Source organism: Polyergus mexicanus, unplaced genomic scaffold, assembly GCF_030449975.1.
Source record: "Polyergus mexicanus isolate NDT 795.1 unplaced genomic scaffold, iyPolMexi1.0 SCAF_8, whole genome shotgun sequence".
Taxonomy (NCBI): domain Eukaryota; kingdom Metazoa; phylum Arthropoda; class Insecta; order Hymenoptera; family Formicidae; genus Polyergus; species Polyergus mexicanus.
The window spans coordinates 4,107,596-4,134,697 of record NW_027223328.1 but is presented as its reverse complement, the minus strand read 5'-3'; the positions used below and the strand labels follow the sequence as shown (position 1 = coordinate 4,134,697).

General features: G+C 34.0%; 2 protein-coding genes across 3 annotated transcripts in view; one reads left to right on the top strand and one right to left on the bottom strand.

Moving 5' to 3' along the window:
• The window catches only part of Mp (collagen XV/XVIII-type protein multiplexin), a 335,627-nt gene extending 315,604 nt beyond the window's left edge, over positions 1-20,023 (top strand). The window contains exons 10-24 of the mRNA XM_070300508.1: positions 1,136-1,333; positions 11,066-11,095; positions 11,295-11,664; positions 12,258-12,649; positions 14,235-14,246; positions 14,529-14,633; positions 16,457-16,712; positions 17,006-17,080; positions 17,187-17,281; positions 17,365-17,457; positions 17,561-17,683; positions 17,778-17,792; positions 18,019-18,213; positions 18,308-18,423; positions 18,612-20,023. Coding sequence (XP_070156609.1) covers positions 1,136-1,333; positions 11,066-11,095; positions 11,295-11,664; positions 12,258-12,649; positions 14,235-14,246; positions 14,529-14,633; positions 16,457-16,712; positions 17,006-17,080; positions 17,187-17,281; positions 17,365-17,457; positions 17,561-17,683; positions 17,778-17,792; positions 18,019-18,213; positions 18,308-18,423; positions 18,612-18,909 — 2,373 coding nt within the window. The 3' untranslated portion in view covers positions 18,910-20,023. The remainder of the gene's footprint in view (positions 1-1,135; positions 1,334-11,065; positions 11,096-11,294; positions 11,665-12,257; positions 12,650-14,234; positions 14,247-14,528; positions 14,634-16,456; positions 16,713-17,005; positions 17,081-17,186; positions 17,282-17,364; positions 17,458-17,560; positions 17,684-17,777; positions 17,793-18,018; positions 18,214-18,307; positions 18,424-18,611) is intronic.
• Positions 20,024-23,618: 3,595 nt separating this feature from the next.
• Positions 23,619-26,663, bottom strand: Hpr1 (THO complex 1-like protein Hpr1). 2 transcript variants are annotated; one of them, XM_070300491.1, is made up of 9 exons: positions 26,430-26,663; positions 25,630-26,322; positions 25,305-25,552; positions 25,136-25,162; positions 24,760-25,059; positions 24,518-24,667; positions 24,293-24,440; positions 23,987-24,220; positions 23,619-23,893 (listed from the first exon to the last, which is right to left on the bottom strand). In XM_070300491.1, the coding sequence occupies exons 1-9, from the start codon at positions 26,463-26,465 to the stop codon at positions 23,738-23,740; spliced, it is 1,992 nt and encodes a 663-aa protein (XP_070156592.1). In that variant the 5' UTR covers positions 26,466-26,663; the 3' UTR covers positions 23,619-23,737. The 2 variants fall into 2 exon arrangements, with proteins under 2 accessions (XP_070156592.1, XP_070156593.1); XM_070300492.1 differs by lacking the exon at positions 25,136-25,162 and having other exon boundaries at positions 23,620-23,893.
• Between the last annotated feature and the right edge of the window lie 439 nt (positions 26,664-27,102).

Here is a 27,102-nt window from a genome sequence, read left to right as displayed (position 1 = left end):
AAGCAGTGGTATCAACGCAGAGTACTCCATGCTTACGATTCTGCAATAAATTAACAATAAAAATACCACGTTTTCATTGTTAATACTCGAAATTAGTCTTAAAACAAACTTCTCATTATTTTTTATTACTCATTAATTACTTCTCAAGAAACTGCTTTTAGCGTAACCTGCCCTTTAGGCAACTTGAATGGTGCAAAGTACCGAGACATTTTGGACTTTCCATCTGATGGAGTTCCTCTAAGTATCCCTCCAAAATTTTGTCCATTTAGTGCCAAAGTCACAAGTGTTTATGTATTTTTTTAACATTTGTACTCTGATAAAATTCTGGTAAAATGGCAAATTATACGCCTACAGAAGTAGTCGATATTCTTATAACCTTTGGCGAATGTGGTAGAAATTGCAGACTTACTGCCCGTACTTATGCGGAGCGATTCGCTAAAAGCAGTTTCTTGAGAAGTAATTAATGAGTAATAAAAAATAATGAGAAGTTTGTTTTAAGACTAATTTCGAGTATTAACAATGAAAACGTGGTATTTTTATTGTTAATTTATTGCAGAATCGTAAGCATGGGTTCTCAGTAAGAGAAATCGAAGAAATTGAATTTCGTCGATTACAGCGCCATCTATCATGAATCGAGAAAAATGTTTCAGACAAATTGTATGTGTTTTTAGCCAAAGATTCCGAATATGCAATAAAAAATAGGGGTTCCCATTTAAGATTTCAAACTTGCCCCCCCTCACCGCCCAGGGGAAGGGGTGGGGGGGCTCATTTTAACGTCATTGTACGTCCCCCTCGAAATGACAAAATTTTGATTCTAAACATTTTTTCGTAGTGTGCTTATTTTTCGAGTTATTTGGCTGCCTAAGTTAAAATGGGTCACCCTGTATATTGTAATATCTCTACATCATAGAAAACAAACATAATGCAGCGATTACTATTATTATATAAGATTAGTACGAATCATTTATTATATTCAAATTCTAGAATTTCTCAAATTTTTTTTCTCTTTTCCGTCTTCTCGCGTTAAATTTAATGTGATTTCGGTTTAAAACTACATTAATCTCTGGCGCTTCAATTCTTCGCGGATATGCCATATCGTTTTGCTTAATTGCGAGGTTTAACATCCCGATTTCAGGGTGTGGCAGGACAGCCAGGGGAAAGAGGGCTGCCCGGCCCGTCCGGGGCGAAAGGTGACAAGGGTGATATTGGGATACCGGGGCCGGAAGGTCCCCAAGGTGAGAAGGGCGAACCGGGTCGGGACGGAATTCCCGGTGAAAAGGGCGCGCAGGGTCCGCCGGGACCGCCTGGGAAAGGAGAATTCTCTAGTTACGACGTAAGTAGATTACCATGCCTGAATGTGATCTGTCATGCCAAGGCTGAAAGCCGAGTTAAAATATTTTCCCAGACGCTTCCTCCGCGGCTCGCGCCGACTATTTCTGCTTACCCCGCGAGATTTTCTTTATACCCATTATTTCCAGCGACAAGTTGCAATCTGCATAAAACTTTCGTCGAGATTCTTTTTCTTTTATTATCTGCTTTCTATTATCATCAATTTACCAATGGCGCGCGCGGGCTGTTGTTAACGGAAATGAGAACGTGGCGATAATGATTGTTTATGAAAAGATTTTTTTAACAATGTGTCTCTAGCTGATATTGAATAACTTGTGTGTGAATTTTATACAACGAAATATCTACGTTTAGCAACGGAGCGAATATATTGTCATTATTATAAAATTAAAAACTTGATTAAATTCCATTATAATTGTCTAATGATAAAGCAGCAAGATAACGAAAGCAAACTGAATGTTCGGTTAAATGGCGATTTCTGCTAAATATAGCAGCGATATAAAAATGAAAATAGGAAAAGTGAAGAGTGATGCGATCAAATGTTAACACGAGGGATATGACATTGAAGAATCCTCGCTAAGAGAAGAACATTTATTGTGTACGCGATTTTAGCGAAATGGCGGAAATTCAAGTGCGCCCGACCGTACGAAGTCGTCGCAGATAACAAGCAGATAAGTATCTCCATTCGAGAAATTTTCATTATCCGCGTATGAATCTAGCTCAGTCGTATTATTCCCTATTTTCCCGAAACGGACACGCGGCGACGAGAAACTCGGAGGGAAATGGAGACCGTATCTTTTCCCACGGAATCGTCGGGCTTATTATCAAAAATATGCTATTTAAATATCGCATTTGGTACTATTTATTGTGCATGAACTCAGCAAATTATCCCAATTAATTAGAAAAAAAAACAAGCCTTCTTTTTTGTCATTTTTTTTTTTTCCAGATATTTAACATCTTTATATTTTGATTATTGCAGATTTATTATTCATTATTTTTAACTTTTTAGATGATAGATTTGAATTAACCATTATTATTTTTAAATATAGCTCGCATTCCAATTGATTATATAATATATAGTTATGTAATTACTATTTTTAATTAATAAAAATTGTTATTATACATCTAATTGAAAATTATCCGAATCATGTCGAGTTTGACATAATTTGCCGCAAAAGCCTCATAATTAAAATTACATTAAAAAAAAAAATTAATTAAAAATATGAAAACTTTAGCTTTTTTATTATATTAATAGAAAAAATGTAAGGAAAAGTAATATTATTTTTTTTTAAATAATAAAAAGATATAAAATTTGTTTTTCTTTTCTTTTTCGATAAGAAAAAAAAGATTTTCTTACATCTCTAATTGTATGTAATATAAAAATTACTTGGATGAATATCCTTTCAAATATTTGTGAACATTTATACACAAGAGAAAATATGTGCTGAATTTTGAAATAATTTTTTTTCTAACACTCTAATTGTGGGGTTTCGTACGATAAAAATTCAATCTGTTTATTAATTAAATCGAAAAGTGCGATGACAATAATAATTATGTCAATTAGGTATACAGGGTGTCCCATTTAAAAGGACCCACTCAAATATCTCAGAAACACTGCGTTAAATCGAAAAATGTTTCAAACAAAAGTTGTGTGGCTTCAAGGGGGCCGTAAGATGGTGACAATGATTTGACCTTGGTAAAGGTCATTTGAAGGCCATGTGAAGGTCAACTTTAAAATCTTAAATGGAAACTCCCATTTTTTATTTAGTATTCTTGTAGCTGACATCGAGAGCTTTCCAAAACACTATAATAAAGTATTTTTTCATTAAGTACTTTTTGAGTTATTTTATATTTTAATCTGACATATTTTGATATAAAAAATTAAATATTTCGTAAAATATTCAGTTTTCGATAATTTTACCGTAATACTTCTATGTACAGAATAATAAGACAAATTAATTATAGTGTTTTGGAAAGCTCTCGATGTCAGCTACAAGAATATTAAATAAAAAATGGGGGTTTCCATTTAAGATTTTAAAGTTGACCTTCACATAACCTTCAAATGATTTTCCAAGGTCAAATCATTGTCACCATCTTATGGCCCCCCTGAAGCCACACAACTTTTGTTTGAAACATTTTTCGATTTAACGCAGTGTTTCTGAGATATTTGAGTGGGTCCTTTAAAATGGGACACCCTGTATATACGTCGTTTTATCAGACAGACATCAGATATTTATAACACTAAGCATGTATAAAGTCCCGATATTCTCATAAAAGAATGCAAGTATCCAATTTATGTCCGGTTATCGAGAAGATGGCAGTATTATTGCAGTATCATCCACACTATCACACGTTTCGAAGTGCATGAAAATGCATTGCTCCCTCGTGCAGCCGCTTTTACGTATACCGGAACGACGACTACCAGCGACCCTATACTTCCTCTCCGTCTGTCGTACAGGACGACGCGACAAGAAATTCGTTGAATGGAAATGGAACCGCGTATCGTCCCGCGGGGAATAAGAAACCGTGCACGTAATAACGGCCGAGTTGTAAGTCCGATCCTCAACTTCCTCCCTTTTCTCGTCCACGTACTCTCGTTTCCCGGTTGCGCCTTCTTTCTCCCTCTCCCTCTCATTCTCGTCGCAATTTGCTCTGATCAATTCTTAACAACGCGGTGAGTCTCGTTCATCTTTTTTGCCAGCCACAAAAAGTAGTTATGAATCGCGCTGACGGGCCTACGATATTAAAATAGTGTAACGCATGTAGGTGCATCTGCAAGTGCACGCGCGATATCGATGGCGGTAAAAATTTTAGCGGCAACTCTCCGTATGAGTGATGCGCTTCGCAGGGATGCCGCATAGCACGAGAAATTCCTGAATTTTTCCCGTTTTTCCGATAAATAAACTCTTCTCTCTCTCTCTCTCTCTCTCTCTCTCTCTCTCTCTCTCTCTCTCTCTCTCCCCGACCTTACATAACGGAGCGTAGTCGCAGCATTTCCGCTTTTCTTCGTTTTCTACAACGTTTCAAGGAGTACGAAAGAAAACTCGATTGATAAGGAAAAAGTAAAAAAAAAATAATAATAATACATATATAAAAAAGTAAATAACTATATGACATTGGAACATTGATGTAAATATATTGCTTAGTAAATGATTTTTAAAAATTTTTAATCCTTACTTTTCCGACATTCCGTGATTTTCGGTGTCCCGATTATCTTTCGCGATGTTTCCGATTTTTCGTAACAACTCTTTCGTACAGACACACTCTCCCCATTTCAGCAACGCAGCAGCTATCTCGCGAAACGAGTTAAATCCATTTAAGATTGATATTCCACGCTGTCAAAGTCAGTGGGGAGGTCCAATTTCTGAAACGCTCTTCCGGCCACGGGTGGGAAAAGAAATCTCCGTGCTGTCGCGGGAACGTAACGATCCTGTCGCTTCCTCAAATCGTCAATTTACCCCCCGAGATACGGTCGTTTTTCACCTTGTTCTCTTGTTATGCGGCTCTCTCGTGGAGGTAAAGGGCATCGCATCGTTGCGTTTATCGGACCGCATCGTCCCGTTTTATCCACGACATGCACTCGTGTGATGCAGATGCGTCCGTATACCGTTGGAAAAGATCGGTTCGGTGACGCAATATTTATCCCGCTCTCATACTCGGCTACGAGACAGATCGTAGAAAAAAAAAGAAAAGGGAGAAGATGCAGAGAAGTTGCCTCCTTGCGTTACAATTTTCTGTTTTCGCGCCAGTGACGCGTCTCCAAATGTTACACCGGCGGGAAAAAAAGAAATTAACTCAGCCCGGCAATTGCCGAGGCGTTTCGCAAAACGGTGGTAAGATGTCTCGTTACTTTCCAATTTGAGAGCGCGAAAAACACCGGAAACTCCCTGCCGCTACAATCGTAGATTGTACGAAATGATAGTAGAATTAAAATATACATTTTGACTTTACAATATACTGTGACGCGTAAATCCAAGAAAATATAAAAACGCTAGCACGCCATCAAAGTTTTTCGATTAAAATGTATCGTTTTTTACGAGCGTCGATTTGATATGTCCAATATCATCCACGACGTTTTCAAATTTTTTTTTTTTTTTTAGAAACCCAAAGGATAATATGGATATGCCGAGGTATGATGCTCTCGAAAAGGATTTTATTTAATTGCTTCTGGTTTAAACAAATCTTAGGAAAATGGATATTGATCTTTTTACATTGGATGGAAAATTATTAGGTGTACAACTTTGCTTCCGCCGTTTTTTTCCGAAATTCGAGGCTTTATTGTTAAAAACTGGTTATACATTTATGATTCAAAGTATTGTCCACTCCCAATGATCGTGCCAATTCTTTTTGACTTTGACTCGGGTCTTCATTAAGTAATGCCTCCAATTCTGCATCTTCGAAGACCTTCTCTCTTCCACCGCTATGCCGGTCTTCGACGTGAAAATCACCGTTCTTGAAGCGTTGAAACCACTCACGACACGTTCTTTCACTAATAGCGGCTTCACCATAAGTATTTGAGAGCATTCGATGAGTCTCAGCCGCGGATTTCTTCATATTGAAGCAGAAAATTAAAACCTCCCGCAAATGACGAGAATTTGGCTCGTAAACTGACATTTTCAATCGAGAATAACTTTATGACGCAGACACAAATCGACTAATGTTTCTATGGGGTTATGTTGACAGATGCCCAAGTTTATTGCATGACGTCTATGATCTATTTATTTCGACCACTACTTACCGCTAAAGCCATCTATAGGAAAACAGCGGAAGTAAAGTTGTACACCTAATATATAAAGATACTTTAAACGTTTTGTATATATTAATACTTTGCGTCTACAAATCTTTTCCACTGTACGCAGGATGTTTCAGAATTAAATGTCCTAACTTAGAATATAAATTTAGGACAAAAAAAAAATTTTCCTCTGGAGATATGTCCTTAAACGCTTCGTTTATGAGATATTGACATGTATAAAGTTACGGATAGGAATAATAAATTTATTGTATAACTGCTAATACACATACTTGTTTCCGTAACTAAACATGTCAATATTGATATTATAAAATCGGTACACAAATATCATAATATAAAATTATTTCTTTTTTTATTTTTTATAAATTAAAAAAAAAATAAAGTAAGAGAAATTATAATTGTGTTAAAATTTTCATATTTTCTAATAATAAAGTAATTGAAACACACTATTAATTTATTTGTTATAATCTGATAATAAATTCATAAAATTTTATAAGAAAAATGTTTAGATGTCAATATCTCTTAAACGAAGCGCTTACGGGCATACCTCCAAAAAGAAATGTTTTCTTGTTTTGAGATTTTAAATTCATACTTTAAGTTAGAAAATTTAATCCTGAAACACATTGTATAATTTACCACGCTGCAGCATGTTACAGAAAAAATGATAACTTTTGCGAATTAGATTACGCTGTATACGCAATATATTTCCACGCTGTGGCAATATCGGTCATTCGGATACAAACTAAAGGAAACATACGTCTTTACGAGGTAACAAAATGGTAAGCTTCCAGCTTTTGCTCGGGAGTTGTGGAAAACCATGAATCGCGCGACACGCTACGACCTACATCGTCGGATATGCACGTTGTTGCTTGCAGAGCGAATGAGAATACGCATTGTGACAATAGGGATGCGCCGCTGCTTTAACGCCCGTTAACGCCAGCTGTATTCCATTGATAAAGATCCCCAAGAGACCGCACGGATAGCGTCCAAATCGTTATAATGTCCCAGATTGTCGATTCCAAACGCGACGCTCTCACGTTTTATTAATCTTATTCCGCGACGTCATTAATCCATTTGCCACCGAATGCAAAATAATTTAAGAACATTTTGAAATATTCTAACAGAAAAATAATAATTCTGGATTAACGAAATAGTATTAACTACATTAATCTTATGTACATATATATATGTGGTTAAAGAATAAAAATTATAAGATCGAAGAAATAAATTTACTTGGCTATTCATAAACTATACTCTTTTTTTTTTTTGTATTAAGTGACATTTGTGAGCACGCGTGTAAAAAAATTCAAACATTTTGCTCGGAGTATAAATTTTTTTAGGAAATACAACTTTTATAAAAATTAGATAAGAATACTATATCAACTGTACTATGAATAAAAAAAAAAAAAAAGCTATCTAAATAAATTTTTATAAAAGCCCAATTTTTTTCTGTATCGGTCACGTACTCTTCTGTCGGAAAATTATTTTTCACATTCTCTCCAATGACATTCGCACCCAATTTTATCCATTCGTACCGTTATAATAAAAATACTTTGCAAAACAATTTGCATCTTTCAAGATTTAAATTTTCATAGTGTCGCGAAATTATTAAAATTTCAGAATCACTCATGGTAAAATACCCTTTGAATTGCCCTACAAACTTTTTTTTTTTTTTTGGCTTAACAAAGTATAAAAAAATATTCTAACCTAAAATTCGATATATCAGATTAATGGTTACATTTCATTTCCGTCGTGTTACTTTCAGTAACAGATTCTCTTCTCTCGATAAAAAAAATTTTTCATCTATTTTTGTATGAAAATATCGAAAAGCTAATATCTTTAAATAATTAGAAATAATATATTTTATTAGCTACAAAAACATTTTTATAGTTTGAAGTATTAAATTATCGCGAATCAGCTAAAATATTATTCAAGTCTTTTCTAACAAGCTTGAAAGAGGTCTTATCTCTATATTTTTATATATTATAGTATCTCAATCCATTTGCTTAATATATAATAATTGTATCAATTATTAATATATAATAATTATTTTGATCTTGATTTCGTATTATTTTGACGATGGTGCATCCAGAATCTCCTTTAATATTGCACGGAAGCAGGAAGGAGCATTTACCAATTTAGTCCACAAATAACTTAATCGCAGTATCAAAAACAAGTTCATATTACATACTTCAACGACTGCGCCATCAATCGCGAAGACAAGAAACTAAAATGGAACGATTTCGAACGCGAACACGTATTGGGAAGAACAAGGCAAGAAATATTTCACGTCAAGATCAAAGACCTGTCATCGAAACAGTTCATGCAAAGACAGACACACACACACACACACACACACGCATACTGGCAACGGTTATCTTACCGGTGACCTCTCGCCCTGCCTCACCAGTCCTTCCTCGGATGTGCAAGAGCCCGATTTCCCCAGGGAATACAGAAACCAATTTCTAGGCTGTGCTACTGCATGCATCGACTAGGTCTGCGCTAGGAAGGATGGCTCAGAGATGCGCTCGAGTGTTGCATCCTAGTACGTCGTTGAAAACGAAGCGCTCTCGATAAAGCTCGATCGAGTTGCTCGCGGGTCTCGATGTGCGTTCATCGAGATGTTCACGCGCGCCGATCGGTTCGCGGCAGATGTTTCCCAGCGAATTCATCGCGGCTCGGTATTTGAATGTACAGAAACGGTGTAGAGGAGAGGAAATTCGAGAATCGTATTAAGGCCGGAGAGAAGTGCTTTAAAATAGAAGCGGATTTATAGATAAAGGCGCGCGGAAGCAAAACTAGGTACGAGTGAAAAGCGCCATCGAATTCCAACAAAAAAATATATATTTTATGCTCTTGTTTTATGATTTGAAAAGACTTTTATAAATTTTGCTGTCTCTCTCTCTCTCTCTCTCTCTCTCTCTCTCTCTCTCTCTCTCTCTCTCTATTAAATATTAATTGTATCTGTAAATATCTTGATTGTGTGTACCGTGCATTGAATATATACGCATGATATTAATATTAAATGTGTGTTAATGAATTATGAATCAATTAATGTTGTTGGTATTTGTTGAGTACATAATATGAAATTGTTTTTGATAACGTCCCATTTATTGCAAAATAAGGTAATATAACGCGAAAATAGTTTTGATAAATTTATAAAGATACGAATCCATAGACACGTATATTGATATAATCGAATATAGAAGATGAAAGAGTACCTGTACATATATATATACAGGGTGTCCCATTTTAAAGGACCCACTCAAATATCTTAGAAACACTGCGTTAAATCGAAAAATGTTTCAAACAAAAGTTGTGTGGCTTCAAGGGGGCCATAAGATGGTGAAAATGATTTGACCTTGGAGAATCATTTGAAGGTCATGTGAAGGTCAACTTTAAAATCTTAAATAGAAACCCCCATTTTTTATTTAGTATTCTTATAGCTGACATCGAGAGCTTTCCAAAACACTGTAATAAAGTATTTTATCATTAAGTACTTTTTTGAGTTATTTTATATTTTAATCTGACATCTTTTGATATAAAAAATTAAATATCTCGTAAAATATTTAGTTTTTGATAATCTTACCGTAATACTATTATGTACAGAATAATGAGACAAATCAATTAGTATAAAAAAATAATAGTATAAATATTTAAAAAAATTATTTACGATGTATTTTTTTAAACTTTTTTTTTTTGCACTAATTGATTTATCTCATTATTCTGTACATAAAAGTATTACGGTAAGATTATCGAAAACTGAATATTTTATGAGATATTTAATTTTTTATATCAAAAGATGTCAGATTAAAATATAAAATAACTCAAAAAAGTACTTAATGATAAAATACTTTATTACAGTGTTTTGGAAAGCTCTCGATGTCAGCTACAAGAATACTAAATAAAAAATGGGGGTTTCTATTTAAGATTTTAAAGTTGACTTTCACATGACCTTCAAATGATTTTCCAAGGTCAAATCATTGTCACCATCTTGATGGCCCTCTTGAAGGCACACAACTTTTGTTTGAAACATTTTTCGATTTAACGCAGTGTTTCTGAGATATTTGAGTGGGTCCTTTAAAATGGGACACCCTGTATATATCGCTATTCTGTCAATAGTCGAAGAAGTCTAAAAATTTCAAACTATTTGCAAGAAGCTCTGAATGATATATAGATATACACAGAAATCGCGGCGACATGATTTACAGCGGAATGCCATACTAATGCGAAGAAGAGAATAATTGCTTTTCAGAAAGCAGACGATATATAGAAAGAAAATCTTAAAAAGAAATTATTTTCCGCACAAACGTATTTCTCGCCCGTTTATTTGAAAAACTTGCGCGTTTAATTACTGATCAATAATATAATTAGTCTTTTCCTTTTCTTTTTACAAAATTATCTGAAACATGAGAAAACATATTGTAAAATAAGAGATCTATAAATACCACAGCATATTAAAATTTTTAATACAAGATTATTTTCGAATATTCAGCGTATATGTAATTTTTTTTTTTGGGGATATTTATATTTTTAAAAATATATATATTAATTATTAATAATCACTATTTTTGTCTTCATACACGCATATACATACTACATTCTTTAGAAAATCAAAACGTTTTTTTTTTTTTTTTTTACTCTATAAGAGAACATTTTCTTTTTGGTTTTTTTTTCTGAAAATCAATTTTACGTTTGAAAGGATTCAAATCACAGAGTGAGCATAGGAAACTCGTGCATTTATAAGAATAAAATTTACACTTACGATTCTATCGGCGAGATTCGATTTACGCTGAAGCAATCGTGAATCACGTGCCATTGATGATTGTTCGCGCAACAATCATTCGCTTCTAATCAATGGCAATGTAAACGCGCAGACAGCAATGTCGGGCCGGCCGCGAGGCTCTCAATTTCGCAACGTTATTCCAACAATCTAATAGGGAAATTTCGATTATTATGCGCATGCAGCCTAGTTGGAAACCTCGAAATATTTATAGGGTGAGTACGGACTTGGAGCATTCCCTGATTGCACCGCGAATATCTTTCCCGATACTCGAAATTCCCCTCTCGAATCATAAGATGCCAAGAATAATATTTATGCAACTTTATTAAAATCATTCATTATAAAACTTCATTAAAATTAATTCTCATTATTTAATATAATGCGATCACTTATTTGAATCCTCGTCGGATCTAGACGGAAGGAGGTATCACGATGAGGCCGGGACTCCCAGGACAGAAAGGTGAACCAGGCATCTCAGGAAGTCCTGGCCCTAAAGGTGAGGCTGGAATACCAGGGTCTAAGGGTATCAAGGGCGAGCCAGGGCACAAAGGTGCCAAGGGTGATCATGGGAAGGATGGTCCCAGAGGAATTCAAGGTTTCAAGGGTGAACCAGGCGTAGCCGGTGCACCCGGTCTACCTGGTGCACCTGGCGAGAATGGACGACCGGCGGAGAAGGGCGCTAAGGGCGACACAGGACCCGAAGGCAAACTAGGACCTCCGGGACCACCCGGTCCACACGGTGGACTACCTAACGGTCCCGGTGGGATAAACATAGGGGATCTTGGTGAGCAATCTTAAAAACTTTTCCTCAAAGATATTTCTCTCTTTCATGCACAATAATAAATACAATTTAATATTACATTAATTATTTATTTATTTATTATTTCTCGTTTGTCCGATTTTTTATGTAATCTCTTTTATACATGAAACATTATCCAATCGTTTTATATTAATTATTATTTTATTAATCCTCACCAACTACAATAAAGTCAATTTGGCATTAATAAGACATTAAATGAAATTACCTAAATAAATAGCGCTATAATTCGTGTCAAAAAAGATATTCTATCCTTTCTTATTTATGTTTCTATTATTTATTTTTAATTATATTTTAATAAAAGAGATACTAATTTTTAAAGACGTTAGAAAGACCTAAAAGTCTAAAAAAATTTCAATTTTTCTATTTTCTCTAATATTTTATATAATATCAGAGACATACCATATATGTATTTGTATGTGATTCTCTACACTCTACCGTAACAATTAAGGATTATAGGCCGTTATTAACAATGTCTTTTTACGATGAAGAAATTCAATATCTATTGTGTCAAGATAAAGGATGACAATATGTAATGTTGGAAATGTTATTTAATTAAGGATTCGGCACGAAGGGCGACAAAGGAGATACTGGAGCGCGCGGGTATAAAGGAGATAAGGGCACGAAGGGCGAGAAAGGCGATAAGGGTGATGTCGGTCCAGCTGGTATTCCTGGAATAAATGGTATTCAAGGGCCTCAAGGAGATAAAGGCGAACCTGGCAAAGACGGGATATCAGGATTACCCGGTATACCTGGCTCTAAGGGCGAGAGAGGCGAAAGAGGTCCTCCTGGAGCCACTACCATTGCCAATTCCGGCGACTATATCACTATCAAAGGCGAGAAAGGCGCCGAAGGAAAACGAGGCAGGAGAGGAAGACCTGGACCGCCCGGTCCTGTGGGTCCTCCCGGGAAACCAGGAACGATGGGAGAGATCGGTCTACCAGGATGGATGGTACGCACATCTCAATTTATATTATCTCATTTATATTACGGTAATACTAATTATGCAAAAATAATTACGTGGCAGTATCGATGAATGATTGTTGATAGTAATTAATATTATTTGTATAATATATTGTGTGTCATAAAATAATACGCATTAGCATATGCCATATTATTAGCAAATCTATATCGAGAAAATATACATCATTCATGCAGGGTTGGGAAAGTTACTTTATAAAAGTAACTCGTTACCGTTACCGTTATTTTTTCTAAAAAGTAACGAGTCGTTATAATTTCCGTTACTTTTTTACAATACAAACTAATAAATTATTTGGCATAAGAAAAACTTTTAAAAAATTGTAAGCAAGATTTCATTCAAGGTTTATTACAAAATAAATGATTAAATTTTATCGAAATTCTTTATTAATTTTTAATAAAATTTGTTGCTCCATAGTATCACCATTTAAATGCCCTCTTTGTGGTGTTAATACAGAGCCACCGATGCTAAACATTCTTTCTACAGATGCACTGCTTGGTAGAGCTGTATTATATTTAATAAAAAGTTTTTTAAGTTTTGGATAGTCGTTTAACATTTCTATATTACAATTATTTGATTTTAAAAACCGTTGCAATTCTTCTTGTTCAGATTCATTTTGCACCGTTTTTTGCTCAAAAATGAAAAAATCATCGTGATCGTCAGATTTTCCAGCTTTTGAAGAATTTTCAGTTGATCGGATTCCCAATAAATCCTCCAAGTAATTTTCAGCACGTTTTCTTTTTTCTCCGGTTAACCAGTTTAACTTAAATTTTGGATGTAAACATGCTGCTATTATTAATTCTTTCGTTTCAAATATTGTAAGAAATCTAAAATCAAATATAGTAAATTAAGCGACATTGTTTGTTTTATTGAAATTAATACTTTTGAATCAATAGTTTAAAATAAAATAATATTTTTCAATTAAATCCTTATTTAAAATTAAATAACATATGTATTAATCAAATTAATAAGTTAACTTTTATTTAAACCTTGCTGAATAGCTTCAACTAATGAATGGCAATCTATAAGGTCAGATTTATTGAGATTTTCTAATTTTCGTTGCAAGGTACTTAGAACTGGTAGTAAATGAGAGCTCTGCTTTTCCGAAAAGATAAAGCTCTCATTGGATATCGCGCGTCGCGTCATCGCACTGGTCTGCAAGAGCCATAAGTTGATCAATCACATTCAAGCATTTTTACAACATAATAAGAATGCTAATTGGTCGATTTGCTTACGGCTTTACGGTTAAGATAAAAATTTTATCACGCACAATAGCAAGAATAATATCTTAAATAAATCAAAAAATTTGAAAAAAGTAACGATAAAAGTAACTGTTAAATTCGTTACTCGTTACCGAAAAATGTAACGAACTTACTTTTTCCGTTACAAATAAAATTTGTAACGCCATTACCGTTACAGTTACCGAAAAAAAGTAACTGTAACGGTAACGGCGTTACAAGTAACGCGTTACTTCCCAACACTGCATTCATGTTACATTATCTTGAAATATGTTATCTCTCAACAAGGCTGTTTTTTTCTTTCACAATGCCAACCAAAGAACACGATGAAGGTGAGCCTTATAATAAAAAAAAAAAAAAAACTCCATTAAATCGTATCTATTTTGCATAAATATCATGCAACCTTTTTCATTATTCTTGGAATAAATAATTTTTTTATTGTATTTTCTTATAAGATGAGAAGTAAATTTAATAGTTAAATAATAAATATATATTTATTATAAACGCGCGCAAATAGATTGCTAAGTGTCCGATTGTATTGTTACGATAAAACCGCATCTCTCCGCATTAATTAAAACCTAAACGAGCGATTCATCTGTCACTGTCTTCTGCAGGGCCGTCCTGGGATACCTGGAATTCCGGGAAGTATCGGACCAATGGGACCCAAGGGAGAAAAGGGGGAGCCCGGCGCACCGAGCCCTTACGGTGTTTCCGTCGGTGTAAGTATAACTTGCAGTTTTCCAACTTGGTATCACCGTGTAAATTTCTCGCGCGCGCTAACTTTACATATAAATCTAAGTGCCCGCTAAAAAGTGAAAATCAAGAACGAAAAGTCAAACCGCGAATCGCTTGGAAAGGATTTCTCACGCTAAGTGACTCGTCAGTCGTTCGTCCAGAAACAACAAGAACAAGAAACTCCTCTTCCGTTTCAAACAGAAAAAATGCAAATATAAATAATAATTATTTCGTTTCTCTTGTCCCTCTCGCGTGATTTTAATCTGAGTTATAGCATACATATACATATATAAAGTCTATACAAATAATATATAAAAATGAGAGCAAAATTATGAAAGAGACGTGAGAGGGAAGAGAAAAATGAAAAAATTATTGTTTTTATTTCCGCTGCATTGTTTCTCTTTGAAACGAATATATACCCTTGTAAATGGAACAATAGAAATCTTTGAATAACAGGCGGCGGAATGCGAGTGATGGAAATTAATGTAGAAGTGCATCTGGCGTGCGTGGATGCTTTTTTTCGCGTCTTCGTCGCTGAATTTATTTGTTGCGCCAAACAGAAATTTTCTCCGCTGCGGCGCAGAGTTTCGCGAGCTGTCACACAACTGACAACTGACAAATAACGCATACTGATACGCGCGATATGGCGTCCCGCTTTGCTTGCGAGCTTGTATTTGTTCGCAACGTATTCAACCGGACATATCCGAATAAAATAATCCTTTTAAATGTTACAAATCTTTCGGTATTACAAAGCATGTAAAACAAATCAACAATTACACGCTGAATACAAGAAAAGGAAGAAATGTATATCACAAAATTTTACAGATTTTACAAAATTTCTAAATGAAATAATAATTTAAAAGCAGATTTTTAGTGTCGAACTTGTAAAATTCTTTTTCGAGATAGAAATTTTCAGAAGCCTTATTATAGACAGAAGGATCTAAATCTAATAATATAAATCTCAGAATATAAATGGAAAATGGAACTTTGTTTTTCAATTAAATCTAATTTCGTATAGATCAATTTTATTTGAAGAATAGAAATTTGATCTGGGGATTTAATTTTACGTTGGAAATTAAAAAGAAAAACGTCAAAGCTCATTAAGAAAATCTTAAAATATTTTACGTCTCTAAAATTTCTTTTTTCACGTAGGATTTCTAGTAATACGATAATAAAGAAATCGCAAAAATCGAGTAAATATATAAAAAAAAAATCTTTTTTATGGAAATTTTATAAAATTATAAATAAATATATAATTTCATAAAAACGTATAACTTCATAAAACTATATAATTTCATAAAATTACAAATAAATATATTACATATAAATAGATAACAATAAAAATCGATCATGATATCATTTTTCTAAGGGCGTGATGCAACTTTGATAGATTATTCCTCAAGAAAAAAACGATTACACGGTCAGGAAATAGAAAATTCCGATATCGTCTTCCCACGATCGAGAGGATGTCTCTCGCGCCTCTCCAGCATATAAACCGTCTCGGCTAAACATTCGTGAAGAAGAACGCAACGAAGGAACGTCGACAGAAAGCCGACGTGATACGCCTAAGCGATCGTTGCATCTCATTCTTCAGTATTTCCAATAAATCAACCGTTCCTGCTCCTGGCAATATTTTAATACTTGCTGATTCTCTACAAACTTATTTACTTGTCTGTCAAAGCGATAAGAAGCGTAAGAAGACCGATAATAGCAGCTTCTGAAATATAACGATATGTCTTCATAAGAAACTATCAATTGTTAAAAATATTGTGAATCTATAGATGTGCGTTTAAATATCTTTTTTTAGATTAAAGGTGATAAAGGAGTTGACGGTTTTCCCGGAATTCCTGGCCAACCGGGAAGAGAGGGTCAAAGGGGACCTCCAGGACCACCTGGATCTCCTGGACCACCGTCCCAAGGAAAATACATCCCGGTTCCAGGACCTCCAGGTCCTCCCGGACCCCCTGGTCCGCCTGGATTATCCTTAATCGGACAGAAAGGCGAACCCGGGATCGGTAGAAGTCACGTTTTCGGTGAAAGGGATTATTACGGCTCTAGACAAGGTAAAAATATTAAGAAATTCGATGAAAATTATAATAATTCAATAATATAGATGATAATCTATTGCGAGATATCACTGCTCAAAAATAATTACAACTAATTTTAATTAAGATCATTCGAATATCATATATTTAATATTGCAAATTAACAATCCATTTTGTTAATAACAGAGATACCTATTCTTTAAATCATTTTAATATTATTTCGTCGAGCACACACTTTATTCCTCCCCCTCCCCTCCCTTCCTATCGAATATTTATAAATATAATTAAATTTCACACTCGCATACCATAAGGACCCAGAAGTAGTCTGGACGAATTGAAAGCTCTACGTGAACTCAAGCAATTGAAAGAATTAAAAGAGCAATTAGGTATGTTAGTAATATGAAATTATAATATGCAGCGGCACCAGCGTTCTTTCGAATGCTTTATAAGATAGATTAATATTTAATTAATTTCGATAACATTTTCTTCAAGGGGTTGTCACTGCCGCTACAAGGGGGCCTTTAGAAAGTACAACGAAAATTGTGCCAGGAGCTGTTACATTCCAAAATACAGAAGCCATGACGAAAGTAAAATTTTGTGAATCAACATTTCCTTTCACGTACGTTTGAAATATCAACTTTTTAACACTCTCTTTATTTGTACATTATAGATGTCTAGTGTTAGTCCAGTTGGAACTCTGGCTTACATCATAGACGAACAAGCTTTATTGGTCAGAGTTAACAACGGATGGCAATACATAGCAGTCAGTATTAACATTCATTTATTATTGCAAATTTAACGCGCGCACAATATTTAACATTATACTTTTTTATAAAACTGATTTTTTTTTTTTTTAATTTATGCAGCTCGGATCACTTTTGCCCATCACAACGCCAGCACCGCCAACCACGGCACCGCCACCAGCAAATCCTCCCTTCGAAGCGTCGAACTTGATTAACCAGATACCCGTGAAAGCTGACGGAACGGGGGTAAGTTAAGAACTTGAGTGGATCTTGCGTAAAAAGGATACGTTTGTAGAAATTAATCGTATTAATTTCGAAAATAATTCTTTCCATGCTACAGTGGTATCCGCGAATGGTGAGATTGTACCATATTTAATTGAAATTATTCGTCCAGTTTCCATCCCCAGAATATAATACGTATTCCGCATTTGTTTTAAATTTCAAATCTAATAGAATTAATAATTTTTTAAATTAATATGTTTATAATTGATTGTAAAATTTAATCAATGCGCGTCCGATATTGCAATAAAATTCGATTGTGATTGAAAATCTTTATTTTATACAAATTATATATTTTTCAGTTGAGAATGGCTGCATTGAATGAGCCATTTACTGGAGATATGCACGGTATACGGGGAGCGGACTATGCTTGCTATCGACAAGCTAGACGAGCAGGCTTGAGAGGTACATTCCGCGCTTTTCTCAGCTCTCGAGTTCAAAATGTTGATAGCATCGTCAGATTAGGAGATCGGGATCTTCCTATAGTTAACATAAAGGTAATTACGACGAAAATATAATATTTATTTATTATCGTGTTCGACGCTCCTTATCAAATCGAACATTGTATTAAAAATAATCGAAATTGTTTAGGGCGATGTACTATTCAATTCTTGGAAAGAGATGTTCAACGGAAACGGGGCATATTTCTCTCAGAATCCCAGAATCTACAGTTTCAACGGAAAGAACATTCTTACCGACTTTACGTGGTAAATTATATACAATAATTTACAAAATGACAAACTAATTAAATGATCAGAAATTTACGCGAATAAGGTTACTTATCCGGGAGAGAATGTTATTTCCCCGGGTCTCGGAAATAACATTCTTGCCTTTATCCAAGATAAGCGTTTATTAAGATTGATCATTGAATCGACTTCGTTCCTCCGGATTTCAGGCCTGAGAAAATCGCATGGCACGGCTCTCACAAACTTGGCGATCGTGCGATGGACACTTATTGCGACGCCTGGCACTCGAGCAGTTCAGATCGCTATGGATTGGGCTCACCGTTGACTGGCGGCCGGCTGCTAGAACAAGTGCGATATTCGTGCGACAATAAATTCGCGCTGCTATGCATCGAGGTGACGAGCGAAATGGTGAGGAGACGACGGAGCGTCAACGGTCAACCGGAAAACGACGTCGAGATGACGGAAAAGGACTATGTGGAATACTTGGAAGAACTTATGCAATACTGAACACTCATTATCTCTTTCTCGATTATCACCGTCACTTGTAACGCGAAAACCAAGCCGTCATATCGATATAATACATATCGCGAAATAATAACGCGCGAACAACGACGCATCTCATCTTGTTTCCGAGATCTATATCTTCGAAATTCCAAAAGTATAATTACTTATACTTCCATCACGAGTACACTAACCATCTGCTTCAACCGCATCTCAGTTCTCTCTTCTCTCAATCTTTCTTAAAGATAAAAAGAAGACTGATCGTCTAGATATTTATTCGTCAGTGTTTCGTCGTATCGAGTATTCCTATCGAATATTCAATCTATCAGTCAGTACAGAGAGTTTCAATCAGAGTTTCGAAAATCTCTTTGTGAAGCCATCGCAGTTCAACATTCATTAAGCGTATCCCTTCATCACGATTAAACGTCCAAAAATATTTATAGATCGTTACGTGAACGATGTGATCTCGAACATATACGTGCACGATTCGCTGAGGCGTTTACGACGCGCTTAAGCGTTAAAAAATGTCTGTCTAGTTTTATTTCTTCTCATTAAACGTCACACGACAGGACATCACAATATCCATTCACCAATTTTTAATTCATCAAAAAACTATAAAAATTTAAACGAATAATTTTTACGATTTGATGGTTCGTATCGTTACGAAGATCGAGGACTTGAATTCAAAACAGTATTAACTTTAGAAATCAAATATTTTCGGGAAAGAAAATTAATTTAATATATAATTCATTCTCTTCTATTTTTTTTCTCTTTTGTTTATTATACATATAACTTATATCAGGAAACTCTCGCGTATATTTTTAACAATAAAATATTTTTTTAATTATATTTTTCAAAAAACTACCCAGACAGCACAAAACATCCTCAGGATTATCCTGAATATGTCCAGGATGGTTCAGGACATTTGTAGGATGTTTTAAGATATTATTATAAATATATTTATAAAAGTTTAATATGCATACATAATTATTTTTAGTTGTGTCGGCTATTTTATATAATTTAGAAATCTTAAGGATGTCTGTAGGATATATTTGCCCTGTCTATTATATTGGATGTCTTTTGGATTTTCAGAGGACATATACATGTGCAATTAATTGTTAACGTTAATTTCGTTTAATATTAATAATTGAATTTGATGCGCACATTTTCATATATCCAAAATTATTATTTATTTAATATTTCATGAGAAATGTTACTGTTCGCAACATTCAAAAAACTTTACAAACAATAGTATTCAACCGCTAGTTCGTTTGTTTACCGCTATGCGACACGCGAACTCGTATTTGAGATTTGGTCATGAGAATTATATAAAGCTTGCAAAAAGCAACTGACAGGAAATTACAAGTGTAATTATTTTCTATCAGTTCAATTTCTGATGCAATCCCAACATAGGGAATTCAGATATTGGATTGTTTAGCAAATATTACACAACTCAAACCAGGGAGCCAAATCTAAAATATTCATGCACAGCACGAAAGCCTCAAATATTAAAGAACGGTAAACTATTTTTAATATTAGATTTTTAATATTGGCAGTAAATAACAAAACATAATTTTAATTTATATTTAAATTTTAAAATTTGCTCCTTGAGACATACGAAAAATATCCCTAACATATCCTATAAAAATCCTTAGGATGTTCCACAGGATCTCCCTGGATTCTCCAGAGATTAATATACGGCTATCATTTACTCTTCCTCGGGACATCCAAAGGAGATCTGAGGATTACAATGGGATATCCTGAGGATATCCTACATGTATGTCCTGGATGCCCTTTGGACGTCCTAAGGACATCCTTGTGCTATCTGGATATAAATATGAATATATAATATGATGCATAATTCAGAATTTATAATTGAGAATTTAATCACTTGTAAGAGAATATAATATAATTGAGAATTTAGTTTCTTTTTTGTGTTTTACGTGATATATACAAAAAATTAATTCTCATATAATACTCTTTCACATTAGATCGAAACGATTTAATTTTGATTTCTCTGAATTTAAAATATGGTTTGAATTCAGATCCCAAATTGTTCATGTAAATCTCTCGTTTCTGATATTCTAATACAAAATAACTGACATAATTATACGTGTTCTTAAATGATTAAAATACAAATAAAATCATATTTGGCACACATGCATTACGAATGCTGTACCGTTTATAAACAAAAAATAATTACCTAACATTGCTCTAAATAAACCTAAACAAAGTTCGTACCCGCGCGATCAAGCTGCATTTACATTTTAGCATGATACATATTGAGTGTGTATGTTAGATATAAGACACATCGATTTAAGGAGTTTCAGACGACGGCGAGTCGCTGTCGAAGATTTATGCTCCGTGTATTAACAAATGGATTAACAAAAATAAAAAATTATTTACTCAAATCATACATCGATCGTTTTCGGAATAGTTTCCATGATCGATTAATTTATAAGTCTTGGAAGAAGAATCGTCACAAAGATTTTTGAAAAAATTGGGAACTATTACTTATACAGGGTATCCCACAATTAGACCGACAAACTTCAGATAGATATAAAGAACACCAAAATAAGCCAATTTTGCCAATAAATCCCTATTCGCAAATGAGTCGTTTTGACATTAGAGAATCAAAGACTAATAAGGAAACCTCGCAAACCCGAAAATTCTGATTTACACACATGTAAGAGGGATAAATGGATAAATTTAGAAATTTCCAGTTGCGGCCTAAAAACGATTCTAAGGAGTGAAATCACCCCTTATATATAACGGCTTTTTACTTTTTTTGATATATCTCGAAAATTATTCGAGATATCAATAAATGTTTTACACAAAAGTTTCATGATAATAACACCTCTATTTAACCATATTAATAAAATTTTAGAAAAATAATTTTTTTCAACGATTTTTGTTCTTGTTAGTCTTTGATTCTTTATTGCCAAGACAATCATTTGCGGGTTTATTGGCAAAATTGTCTTGTTTTGATATCGTTTATAACTATCTGAAATTTGTTGGTCTAATTTTGGGATATTCTGTATATACATCAATATGAAAAAAAAAAAAAAAATGAAAACTCGCGACTTCGTCACGATTCTTTTCTTGAAATAAACAGTCATACATGACTTTATCAGTTACCAAATATCCTTAGTGAAATCATCCTTCACGTATGAAATCATCCTTGATGTATGTATATATTAATAATTTTGAGTTCCATATTTGATGCGACATCTCATCCGATCCGTACATATTCCTCATCAGCTACTCTAAAAACATTTAACAAATAAAATTTAGCGAAGGTCTATGATATTGTTGTATAAAAAATGGATATAATAATAATTTATATATCTCTTATTCGCGTACGTTATTCTTTTCTCAATGATGTTGTTTGCGCAGGATTTAAGAATTTCTAGCCCTAATGTTACACCGAGCATAAATCGAATCTAACTAAGTCAGTGTCTATAACTCGAAGGAAAGATATACCTATATCGTTAACGTTAACTTAATTTATTACAATTACATAGAGACCGATCGTGAAACTATCATATGTATACTTAGGTTATCGACATGCTTATTAGCGTGTATATTTCTTACATGTATACGTGAACTTTTTTTAATGTCGTCAGTAGTAATTCGTGGCATCCAGAAACGTGCATACGGGATTATTGCGATGTCTTATTATATGAATTTATGCACAATCGAAGCTATGCATTTTCTCGTGCGCGCCTAATTTCGTATCTTAAGGCATGTACACAATTTCATGTGTGTGCAATCGATTGTCCTTCGATATAGTTTGCACTGAAAATGTTTCGTTTCCAAATTTTGTATTATTTGTACACTTTATTATTGTCTTTCTAAATAAAAGAGGAAAAGGAATCTCTTCTCGAGTTACGTCTCCTTCCTTTGCTTTTTTTAAATATATATAAAAGTAATGTACACAATTGTAGAATTGTAATTGTTATAACTTGAATATTTGATTGATATACAGGATGTCCGAAAATTCGCGCAACATTCTTTAAGAGAAAGTAGAGGGTGTTATTCTGAACGGAAAAGTCTTGTATCATTTTGCGATTTTCTCAATATTTAAAAAAATATTAATTGTAAAAGATCGCACACATAATTCGCGTCCTCCCACTGCTTCGCCGCGGGCCTAGTATCAAATGACAGAGGGACGCGCCTTCACGCCGCAAATTTCTCGCGGCACTTCATTGGCTGATCTTTTACAATTAATATTTTCTTAAATATTGAGAAAGTCGCAAAATTGTATAGGACTTTTCTGTTTAGAATAACATCCTCTACTTTCCCTTAAAGGGTGTTGCGCGAATTTTCAGACCTTCTGTATGTTATTTTGATATATATATATATATATATATATATATATATATATATATATATATATATATATATATATTCGGATACGAATATTTATGTTCAATTTAATAATATATATTATAGATAATTTAATTTTCTTCCAACTATTTTGGAGCTTAGCGCATTTTTTCTGATATCTTTATAATTTTATACGATCTTTTTCCATTTATTACAAAAGCTAAGTAATAAAAAACAGTTGTCGCTTTGCAATCATTATAGTATAATTATTTTTTATTTTTTGCAATCAAATTGATATTGTATATTGTAATAACGCAAATTTAAGCAGTATAATTGCGGAGATTAATGATTTTATTGTATATGTCTAAATTAAAATACATATTTGATGCAAGGATCGACAATTTTATTACAAATGGGAATGTTATCATACAGTTCTTATGAATTGTGCATGGTTTATGATTGTTACAATTATATTTCTATCGTTAAATAAATTAAAAAAGAATATTTAAGATTTGAGCACTGTTAAAGCTTCTGTATATTTTAAACCTTCTAAAATGTAAGCTAAATTCTCGACCGACGCATCTTCATCCTCTTCTGCCCATATTTCGAGCATAGTCTTGCATTGTTCATACGATGTTGATTTGCTTTCAAAAAAAGTAATCTAAAATAGATATCGCATATGTTAAAAAATTGTATTATTAACCCGTTAAATCACATTATAGTATTATAATTAAAAATTAAATTATTTATATACCTCCTCATTTGTATAACCAAATTTCGTCGCTAATTTTTTCCAATCGTTTTTTAGGCTTTCCGATAATTTTCCTACCATCTCTGGTGTAACTTTATTCAATTTTCTGGCTTTTATATCGGCGCTTTCGGAATCCTGCTCACTGTCCTGCTTCAAAACGTCTTCGTTAAATTCCTGATCGTTAGATTCTGATGGTGGAGTTTCTTCGGTTTCCAGTTTTATGTCAGACTGTGTTTGCTATGGAACACAGTAATAAAAAAATCAAGATTAAACATATTTACAGAAAGATAATGAATATTGAATACTTACTGGACGATCTTTGGCAATCTTTTTTATCATTGTCTCAAGATATTCAGGCAATTTATTTATAGGATAATTGCCATGAACGAAGAAGTGTGGGCTTCGTCTTGCTAACAATCTTAATGCTCTCCAACCAAAATTACCATCATTCACTTTCCTGTATAGAAAATATACAAAAATGTTAAGAATTGCTATCAAAGCAGATACATGTAACAAGTATTTACATGTATTTACTTGTATTTATCATCAACCATCGCAGCAGGATCCAGTTCCATAATGGCATCTTCAAAATATGTTTCTAAAGATGGGAGAAAGTCTCTATCCTTTGATTTGCATGCTTCGAGATTGTTAGGACATAGATTCCACAATTTAGTAAGTTCTGGGCTATCGAGAAATAACGTAAATTTAATTATCTAGTTTCAACGCGCGGGAATATTAAAATTCTCTGATTCTTTCATACAGAAATATCTATTTACTTTCCCATATGATATTTGCCAATCGCTTGCGCATCCCTAATTACATCACCAATTCTCCGTTTCGGTCTCTTTGGTTTTCGCGGTTCTTCATCATTACCGATGACGTCCGACACCGGTCTCTTGAACGGCGGACAACCCTCATTTTTCCACGCGTTCCAATGCTCCTCACGTTTTAAGATGTTTTTCACGGTCTCCGTAAACGCGGGTCCATCGGGCGGTGTTTCAATCAATAGAGTGTAGACTTGTTCTGTGATAGTCTTTACCCATTCCACCTGATCTGGTTTGAGTTCATGTGTCTCACTTAAAAACGAGAAACATCATAGTGCTTTGATAACACGGAACATCTCATGGAACATTTAATTTAAGAAAAGCAGACCTTGTCTCATAGCCACTGGCAAGGAAGCTTTGAAAAACAAACATTGTTTTATGACTATTCAGAAATATTGTACTAGTGTCATATTATCGAGCAATTTGTTAATTCAACAAAAGGAGAAAGCTTATGAATACATCAAAATATTTGTTGCATTAGTGCATAAAATACTTACGCCTTGAATTTTACAGTGCTATTCAGATACTGGAAAAGAATGAGAAATTGCAGCAATACGTATCGTCTGAAATTTGAGTCAGACAGCTGCAATTCCAATAATTTCTGATTAGTCAAATATTTTGCAAAGTAATGGGTTTCCTTGTAAGAACCTTCCATTGAAGAATCCATCTTTATACATGTTGTAGGATAACTACGCTGCTCCTCCAATTTAAAAGATGCAAATGCCGATAGCACATTAGATGCATGCTAAAAATGTATATTTTTTAGTAAATCATCTGTAATAAAAATATATATAACTGTTTGCATAGAAGATATAAACTAACAGCTGAAAAAACTTTCCAATGCATTTTATTATAACACTGATTTGGATTCCTGAAAAAGTCTTGTAAAGCCCAAAATTTTCTGTATAAGTTATAATCAATTGGTATTTTATTTTCTGACTTGTTGTCGTCTTTAGTTATTTGTTCCAGATCATCCCCTTCCACTTTTTCTGAACCAAATTCTGTATAATTATCTAGATTAAATTCACTGACGATATTCAAACCCGATCTCTCAGAAAAGGGAAAGAACTTTGCAAGGAATAGCAAAATTCTGCCGCAAAATACAGTCTGTTGTGAACGTGACAATCTCCTCAACAAATCATTGCACATTCTTAATAAATTGTTCTTGCAGGCAGTGAAGAACAGATCCTCCTTCCATACTGTAACATTGTTCTCGACGAAGGTAAACAGTTGTTCGCATTTATCCAAAGTCATCGAATCGAAGATGTCACCCAACAGCATGACTGGCATACTCGCTGTCGCCAGATCTTTTCTGCATAGCTCTATGCAGAAAGTGATGTACAATTCCAGAGAACGAACGTTGCCCGAAACGTTTTCTGTCAAAATTACCAACAGAGTGTCTCGGAGCGCCTGATCGATCGCCGCTTTTCTGTCGCCATCGTTCGCGCAGCGTTCGATGCATTTCTTTTGAAACAACGAAACGTCCGATAGCTTAAAATATTGCTGCAAATAATCCTGAAGAAGAAGGAACAAGATACATTACAAATGCAAGTCTACAACTCTAAATGAGAATATTAGAAAAACAACGTTATACTCATTAATATTAAATGTTTTTCACTCACGCTATAATCTTTTCTCAATATTTCGAACATCGCCATTTTTTATAATTTCATTGCCATGAATTTTAATTGAAAATTGCTTCCGGTTATTACATATTCTCACTGTTTTCAAAATGGTCCAAGAAATCGTAAGATCAAAGCCATAGACATAGTAGATCGAGTGTTGAGAAATGGGAGCCGAGGTGCACGTAGAAAACAATATACTCTGTCTCATGCCCCTTCGTTTTCTCTCGCTTGCACGTAGCATGACGAAAGAGAGCGCTAACCCTGTGCGAGCGAGAGAGAACGCAAGGGGCACGAAAGAGAGTATGTCCTTTTTTACGTGCATCTTTACCCCCACTCCTTAAATAAAGGCAAACGCTCGATCTAGATATACTATGTCTATGGGTGAACCTTTGTCTATTTTTCAAAATTTACCGTTCTTTCAATAATACAAATCCATTGGATTTTTAACTCTTTATCAAATAGAATAATAAATGTAGAATTATTATAAAATATATTAATGGAATTACAAATGTAATAAATAAGATTTATATATACATACATATACATACATATATATATTGTAGTTTTGTAAATATAAATAAAAATATATAATACTGTATTTTCGAGGGTTTTGAATAGAAAGTTATGCGTAAACTTTATAAGTATTATAAAATATTTATTATTTTCCTTA